Below are 9,573 nucleotides of genomic sequence, written 5' to 3' on the forward strand. Positions count from 1 at the left end.
AAACACGCCTTGAATTTTTTACCGTCATGTGTCCCTACCGTGGTCTTGCGAAAGCTCGCTAATAAGAGCATCGAACTCAAGCTCTGGTGTTTCTGATCAGCAGTGTGGGGATTCGAATCCCGGTCGTGACACTTGTGTCCTTGAGCAAGACACTTAACCATAAGCTTCTCTCCACCCAGGGGTAAATGGGTACCTGTGAGGGCAGAGATGGTTCTTGTGATTGATTAGCTTAGTGCGCAACATATTTGGCAGCACATGCTGCATAGGGGTAATAATGTTGAAGCGCTATTATAAGAAGCCACTATTATAATTTATTATTATTATTAACAGATTTAATTAGCAAAAGTGTGTTTAAAGTTGATGCTTGTCCCTTTTGGTCATAAGTAGATTTGAAAATGAAACGCTAAATTATAGGTTTCGCATCGAGTCATGCCTTTGGGCCAAAGGGGCTCGTATTGAGATCTTTCCTTTTCGATCGAGTTTCCCAGTCAGAGTGTAATTTATGTCGATATTGTACTTGTTGACGACTTGTAGGGTCTATAGTTGTTTTGCCAACTTAAAGACAGTGGACACTAATTGGTAATTGTCAAAGACCAGTCTTCTCACTTGGTGTGTCTCAACATATGCAATAAATAACTAACCTGTGAAAATTTGAGCTCAATTGGTCGTCGAAGTTGCGAGATAATAATGAAAGAAAAAACACCCTTGTCACACGAAGTTGTGTGCGTTTAGATGGTTGATTTCGAGACCTCAAGTTCTAAACTTGAGGTCTCGAAATCAAATTCGTGGAAAATTACCTCTATCTCGAAAACTACTCCACTTCAAAGGGAGCCGTTTCTCACAATGTTTTATACTGCCAACCTCTCCCCCTTACTCTTTACCAAGTGAGGTTTAATGCTTATCATTGTTTTAAGCAATTACCAATAGTGTCCACTGCCTTTAAACACAAATTGTCTTGGCACAATTTTGTATATATTTTTGTAATAAACACGAGATGTATATGTAAGTCTTCCCAGTGTTCGTTCCCTTTTTCCATGCCGGCCAACATGCGCCTTCAGCGTTTTTTTCTTTTCTTTCTAAACTATAGATAGGTCGTAGCAGTAAATTTCTTTTTGGTATAGATTGGTCAATTGTGTTGTAAATGTCTTACCTTTCAGCCAAAAGAAAGAGTAAGCCATGCTGATAAAAACATTACCATGCATGGTGACCACCTGCTGTGACCCAACAACCACGAAACTATAATACAAATCTAAACAAAAGCAGAAAGAGACCCATTACTTTAAACATCGGATTTTGGACATGCAAAATCGAAATGTAGCTGTTAATGACTCATTTCTCCACAACTATATCATGCCATGCGAAAATACATTGTGGGAAGTTTTCAACCCAGTAGGCCTATGTTAAACATACTTTCATTTTTACCAATTCGCATCCCGTTAACACATTGGATTGTTGCTAAGGTTTTTTTTCTTCATGTACTTATTTAATTTGAAATCAAAATAATGAAAAGTTAATCAAATTTGATATTTATTTTCTTGCATTACAGACACAAACTACATTATATTTGGCACTGTCGCTAAAATGTAAATGAAATGCTGGAATCTAATATACATTGCTTTAATCACAAGCGGCGAGGACATGACGTCGCCCATGTGTAATTGGCGCTTGCGCCGTTGGATGTTGATTAAAATAAAATTAAAAAAAATTTTTTTTAACGGGTTCCAAAGATTGATCAGAGCAAAACTTGCACTGAGACTAAAATCACCTTTTGAACTTTTCAAACCAGATAATATTAAATCTAATACTAATGCAAGTAACGTGTCTGTTTGTGTCAGTAAATCTCCCAGGTGCTTGTAGAGAGCGGCTGCAAATTTTCTTATGACATTTTTTCGGTCCGGTGATCATACTAGGGGGGGGGGGGTCGATGTTTTCTTCGTATTTCAAAATTGATATAAACCACAAGGGAAACTGACTGGGTAAATTTTGAAATGTTTTTTGGGGGCTGAACAAAGAATTGACTAGAATTGACAAAGAATCCCACTCTAGTCAATTCTTTGTTCAACCCCAAAAATTATTTCAAAATTGGATTGATTTTACGTCCTATTTTTGAAAGAGGATGAACGAATGCAAGGTATGAAAGCGCGGCTGATGATTTACGAAAACGTGCCAACGAAAATTTACGAAAACGTGCCAACGAAAACAACGTTGACGTCGTGCAGCACGAATCACGTGCGGCACCAGAACCTGGTTAGCTATGCAACTTCGGCTCGCGCCCATCATACACTAGAAGTGCGGCACACACTAGAAATTAATTCTCCAAATGTAGCGTGGTGTAAGGGGGTGACAAGGGGGGGGGGGGGGATAAGTGGAGGGGCGCGATTAGAGTCACAATACAAATCACTTAGGCAAGCAAATCATCTTAAGTTAAAACGGATCTGAGTGCTTTGTGACATCGTACACTTGCCCGTCTTTTTGTCCCGTATACTTAGGCAAGCAAATCATCTTAAGTTAAAACGGATCTGAGTGCTTTGTGACATCGTACACTTGCCCGTCGTTTTGTCCCGTATACTTTACTTTGCCGAAGCAACTAAGAAAGAGAGGATCAACATAATTTCCTGCCAACAAATCTACACAATAGAAAATACAGCATTTTCATTATTATTATTTTTCATTTTTTGAATCGATCAAACAATTACCTTAATAATAACAATAATAATAATAACAATAATAATAATAACAATAACAATAACAATAACAATAACAATAACAATAACAATAACAATAACAATAACAATAACAATAACAATAACAATAACAATAACAATAACAATAACAATAACAATAACAATAACAATAACAATAACAATAACAATAACAATAACAATAACAATGCTACTGCTACTGCTACTGCTACTGCTACTGCTACTGCTACTGCTACTGCTACTGCTACTGCTACTGCTACTGCTACTGCTACTGCTACTGCTACTGCTACTGCTACTGCTACTGCTACTGCTACTGCTACTGCTACTGCTACTGCTACTGCTACTGCTACTGCTACTGCTACTGCTACTGCTACTGCTACTGCTACTGCTACTGCTACTGCTACTGCTACTGCTACTGCTACTGCTACTGCTACTGCTACTGCTACTGCTACTGCTACTGCTACTGCTACTGCTACTGCTACTGCTACTGCTACTGCTACTGCTACTGCTACTGCTACTGCTACTGCTACTGCTACTGCTACTGCTACTGCTACTGCTACTGCTACTGCTACTGCTACTGCTACTGCTACTGCTACTGCTACTGCTACTGCTACTGCTACTGCTACTGCTACTGCTACTGCTACTGCTACTGCTACTGCTACTGCTACTGCTACTGCTACTGCTACTGCTACTGCTACTGCTACTGCTACTGCTACTGCTACTGCTACTGCTACTGCTACTGCTACTGCTACTGCTACTGCTACTGCTACTGCTACTGCTACTGCTACTGCTACTGCTACTGCTACTGCTACTGCTACTGCTACTGCTACTGCTACTGCTACTGCTACTGCTACTGCTACTGCTACTGCTACTGCTACTGCTACTGCTACTGCTACTGCTACTGCTACTGCTACTGCTACTGCTACTGCTACTGCTACTGCTACTGCTACTGCTACTGCTACTGCTACTGCTACTGCTACTGCTACTGCTACTGCTACTGCTACTGCTACTGCTACTGCTACTGCTACTGCTACTGCTACTGCTACTGCTACTGCTACTGCTACTGCTACTGCTACTGCTACTGCTACTGCTACTGCTACTGCTACTGCTACTGCTACTGCTACTGCTACTGCTACTGCTACTGCTACTGCTACTGCTACTGCTACTGCTACTGCTACTGCTACTGCTACTGCTACTGCTACTGCTACTGCTACTGCTACTGCTACTGCTACTGCTACTGCTACTGCTACTGCTACTGCTACTGCTACTGCTACTGCTACTGCTACTGCTACTGCTACTGCTACTGCTACTGCTACTGCTACTGCTACTGCTACTGCTACTGCTACTGCTACTGCTACTGCTACTGCTACTGCTACTGCTACTGCTACTGCTACTGCTACTGCTACTGCTACTGCTACTGCTACTGCTACTGCTACTGCTACTGCTACTGCTACTGCTACTGCTACTGCTACTGCTACTGCTACTGCTACTGCTACTGCTACTGCTACTGCTACTGCTACTGCTACTGCTACTGCTACTGCTACTGCTACTGCTACTGCTACTGCTACTGCTACTGCTACTGCTACTGCTACTGCTACTGCTACTGCTACTGCTACTGCTACTGCTACTGCTACTGCTACTGCTACTGCTACTGCTACTGCTACTGCTACTGCTACTGCTACTGCTACTGCTACTGCTACTGCTACTGCTACTGCTACTGCTACTGCTACTGCTACTGCTACTGCTACTGCTACTGCTACTGCTACTGCTACTGCTACTGCTACTGCTACTGCTACTGCTACTGCTACTGCTACTGCTACTGCTACTGCTACTGCTACTGCTACTGCTACTGCTACTGCTACTGCTACTGCTACTGCTACTGCTACTGCTACTGCTACTGCTACTGCTACTGCTACTGCTACTGCTACTGCTACTGCTACTGCTACTGCTACTGCTACTGCTACTGCTACTGCTACTGCTACTGCTACTGCTACTGCTACTGCTACTGCTACTGCTACTGCTACTGCTACTGCTACTGCTACTGCTACTGCTACTGCTACTGCTACTGCTACTGCTACTGCTACTGCTACTGCTACTGCTACTGCTACTGCTACTGCTACTGCTACTGCTACTGCTACTGCTAATGCTACTGCTAATGCTACTGCTAATGCTAATGCTAATGCTAATGCTAATGCTAATGCTAATGCTAATGCTAATGCTAATGCTAATGCTAATGCTAATGCTAATGCTAATGCTAATGCTAATGCTAATGATAATGCTAATGCTAATGATAATGCTAATGATAATGATAATGATAATGATAATGATAATGATAATAATAATAATAAGACTTGTAATGCGCACATATCCACCCTGCTGGGTGTTCAAGGCGCAGTAAAACCAAAAACAAAAACAAAAACAAAACACAGCACAAAGAAAAACAGACACAACAAAATAACTCATTGAAAACCTGTGACATAAGATAAGTTTTGAGAATTTTGTGAATTTTGCGGTACAAACACAAGATCGAAGATTAAGTGGTAGAGAGTTCCAGATGCGTGGCGCGGCTGAAGAAAAAGACCTGTCACCCCATGAGTGTCGAGACTTGGGTTCAATGAGGAGAAGCATGGAACTTGATCGAAGATTCATTGATGGAGTGTAAACTTGAAGCAGTTCAGAGATTTAGTGGGGAGCCTTGCCATTTAGAGCTTTGTGGACAATGAGCATCAGCTTGAAGATGATTCGTTGAGAGATAGGGAGCCAGTGTAGTTATTTCAGAATGGGGGTGATAGAACAGGATTTTCTAGACAGTGTCACAATGCGAGCAGCAGTATTTCGGAGCCGTTGAAGTCGGGAAATCATTGTCATTCATGTAGCCAAATTCAGCAATATGTAATCATTGAAAATATGGTATCATTTTAAAGAGGATCAATTCAGCTTTGCATTGATAATATAACATACACAAGGAGACTAATAAATATTAATAAAGACATACTTGATTAAAAAAAGTGTCCTAACTTTTTGTGAGCAGTTTAATTGTAGAACAGACAACTCCTGTAAATTTTCGGGTTAGAAACCTAGAAAATAACAAGTTACTGTCATCCCTGATACATGTAAACCTCATAAAATATGCATATGTACGGCCAGATAAACGGTTTCAAACGCTTTTCTAGACCAACTCGTCCGATCCAAGGCAACGTTTAAGTCTGCACCCGTCTGCACCCGACCACTTTGAAATGCAAAACTAAATTTTTTGCTTTAGCCATGACATTATGTTTTTTGCCCTAGTTGTGTTCTCTTCGTTTTTCTATTAATGTCATCAGGACCATTTCAAATTAGAATTTAACAAACGTTTCAAAGGAAATAAAATCTTACCATCATAAGGGGTCGTTATACAACAAATTAATGTTATTCTTGGATGTTTCAACCAGTCTCGCCCTATATATCTACATTATTCACTGCTCTGTACTGACCCCGGGCAGCCATCTTTTTAGCCAAAATTGCTTTGGCCTTCACTTGGAGATAATGCCAAAGTTTCCCTCAAAGTATCTGCCTTTGAATAAGCAGCTATACGAATCAGAAAGCACATAACGTAGAATTTGAATTTGAATGCGAACATTTGCAAAATGTTTGCTCATAAATGAAATTGAATGGTTGACCAGGTCTTGTTGCTGGCTTTTACGAAATTGAATGGTTCTTGCGGCCTAGTGAAATTGAATGATCTTGATTTGACCAGTGAATGCTAAACTAGTGAAATTGAATTACTCTTTTCGACTGTTGAATGCTGATTCGACGGAGCATTCGTTTTCAAATTAAATTGAATGAGCCATGAGTTAAAATGAATGGATTTTTGATGAAATTGACCAGGAAAACCTATTATAAAGCCAGCGGAAATTCGTCCAGTCGGGAAAAAAAATCCAAAACAATTCAGATGTTATTTTTTACCAGATTGGTAAAGGATTCTTGGCTGCCATTCATCATATAGGTTTTCTCGGTCAATTTCGGCAAATGAGCAGCCAATTTAACCACCAAGCTATTTTATTTCGTGCGAAATCGAATGCTACTGAAAAAGGGTCATTCGATTTCGTTTTATGATTAGTCAAATGTAATGTTGCGTCATTCGATTTAACAAAATAATCATTCAATTTAACAATTCATCAAAGCAGCATTCCAATTCGCAACGCTTCTTGAGTGCTAAAGGATTTTGAATCAACTTGAAACGAAATTGAATGGCCGAATTCTGAATTTGAAACGCAGTAACAACTGGAGAGGCGAAACAGCTTAAAAGGCACCTGAAAATATAAAACAATTCTTCAAACATATGTTTGAGTATATGTTCCTGGACAATAAAATAAGTTTTTGAGTAATTGTTTTTAACGATTTATATGTTTAAAAAATTAAATAAAGTTGTGTGGGGGTGACTCTGCCTACCCCCTTTGTGACGTCAATCGAGGAAGACTTTGCCTCGATCGAACACACGTACGTGCAAGTACATTGAAGACCTATAGTCGTGAGTTTGTACGTTTTGAAAAAGGTTTTTTTTCTTGCATTTTTCCGGCAATGTCGACCAGGTGTATTGCTGCTGGATGCAGCAAAACAACTAAAGATGGGGTCAGTTTGCAAAGTTGTCCGGTCCGACGTCTTTTCCAGTGCTGTGCAGCAAACACTTCATTTGAGCCGTCGTGCTTCGAGAACCCGGAATACACTACACATTTTGACATGAAGAGAACATTTCTTTTCTGAAACATGACGCAATCCCAATAATTTTTCCAGCTAGCGGGGAAGTCGAAGAAAGTACCTGAAAGACGTAACGAACCTACAGGAGCATTTGCCTAACGTAAAAAAATAAGGTATTGTTTCAACTTTGAGGCGTGTTTTTAGCTTGCGCCAAGCGTCACTAAGTTGTGTTGGCACTGCATGCGATTCAACATATTTAGTGACAAAAGCTTTATTTTGACAAAATACCACCTTCAGGTGACTTTAATTCGAACGCGTGAAAATGAAATTGGCTGCTCATTTTCTGAATTTGACCGAGAAAATCTATATTAAAGTTGTCTACAGATGACGTAAACGAAAAAAATGAATTTTCTGTCCCCACGGAATGATGATACCCTCGGTAATATGAGACCTGACTATACATCAATCCTCATTGCAATGCATTGAATCATTGTTTTCAATGCATTACATTACTATCAATAAGTTGACGGAGAAGGAATTAAGGCAAAGAGTCTTTATAATACGGTGCGCATTGACTGAAGTCGTCAGTTTTGAACACAATCTATTGATAGAGACCTAAATCTCTAGGGAGACTGCAAAGAGCAACCCTTTCAGCTTTTCATTCTCATTATTCACTTATTACGACCAAAGGAGACATTAAATGTCACGAACTGGATTAGTTGTTTAGCTCCGCGTTTTCTGTGCAGCTTGCTGGTGATGTATAACGTAGGCCTATTATGTGAGCGTCGTCAGTCAACTTCCTATCAACTATATATTGAGTAATCTTGACAAAATACTGTGGTTTTGAATCGGTAATGTAACGAGAAGAGACTGTGCACAAGAACTTGTTTCAATCATGAATGATTCAACCGTGGAGCCGGTAGTTATTGATCCCCACCTCTACCCCTACGAGGCTCGCATTGGTGTGGTCTGTGTGTTGATCGTAGCCGCTATCATCGGCCTCATAGGAAACAGTCTCGTCATCTGGTCCGTCATTCTGTCCAAGAAACTCCGCACCGTGACCAACGCCTTCGTGGTCAACCTCAGTGTGGCTGATTTCTGGACCAGTCTCTCCTACCCGTGGATTTGCGTAGCTTTGGTGAGCCATGAAAGCTGGCCCATGGAGTCGGAGTTCCCGTGCATTATTGCTGCTATTCAACTTTACACTGGTCTTGGCGCGAGTATCTACTCGTTGGCCACCATAGCTTTGAACCGCATGGTCCTCATCACTCAAACCAAGAATACCTACCGTTGGTGGTACACCCCGCGTAAAGTAGCCGTCATGATCGCAATGACTTGGGTTATCCCGTGCATTGTGACTTTCCTCCCGCCGATTCTGGGCGTAGGCTCCATTGGTTTCGATCCACAAGACAATACATGTTCAGATAAAGATGGTCACCCACGAGGTGCCGAATATAACATGGCCCAATTCGTGGGTCTATATCCAGTCCCAATGCTCATCATCATCTGTTGCTACACGGCACTCTACATCCACCTCAAACAACACTTCAGGAAACAGATGAGCAGATCTTTCAAGAATAATCAGTCAATCTCCCCAGCGGCCGGTTTAGATGGTGAAAACTCCACCGGTTTCACTGTTGCCACGGGGGAGTCTTCAGTGACTAATGCTGAGCAGGTCTCCAAGAAAGCCTGGCAGGCCATCGGCCGTCAGCAACTAGCTATCACCAAGAACCTCTTCCTGGTGTTTTGCATCTTCGCATTGTTGTTGTCTCCTTACTTTATCTCTCTCGCTATACCATCTGGCCGCAAGTTTGCTCTGTACGGAGTCACCATTACTATTATCAATGGCTGTGTAAACCCCATCATCTACGCTGTCAACCACCCACAGTTCAAAGTGGTAATGCGGGAGATAGTTAAGTGTCGTTACTCTGAAATACAAGAACCTTCAGATTTACTGAAATTCTTGCTGTCATTACGAAATAATCGACATTGACACATCAACACCATCATCATAATCATCGGCAGCAGCAGGATGACCGACACATCATTAACACCAGCATCATCATCATCGACCATGTACCGACACTAGCATCATCATCATCGACCATGCACCGACACTAGCATCATCATCATCGACCATGTACCGACACTAGCATCATCATCATCGACCATGCACCGACACTGGCATCATCAT

At 41.3% G+C, this 9,573-nt stretch overlaps 1 protein-coding gene across 1 annotated transcript; it reads left to right on the forward strand.

Moving 5' to 3' along the window:
• Positions 1-7,763: 7,763 nt before the first annotated feature.
• Positions 7,764-9,372, forward strand: LOC139941851 (melanopsin-B-like). The gene is made up of 2 exons (XM_071938480.1): positions 7,764-7,768; positions 8,247-9,372. The coding sequence occupies exons 1-2, from the start codon at positions 7,764-7,766 to the stop codon at positions 9,370-9,372; spliced, it is 1,131 nt and encodes a 376-aa protein (XP_071794581.1).
• The last annotated feature ends 201 nt before the right edge of the window (positions 9,373-9,573 follow it).

Source organism: Asterias amurensis, chromosome 9 (genome assembly GCF_032118995.1).
Source record: "Asterias amurensis chromosome 9, ASM3211899v1".
Lineage (NCBI taxonomy): Eukaryota > Metazoa > Echinodermata > Asteroidea > Forcipulatida > Asteriidae > Asterias > Asterias amurensis.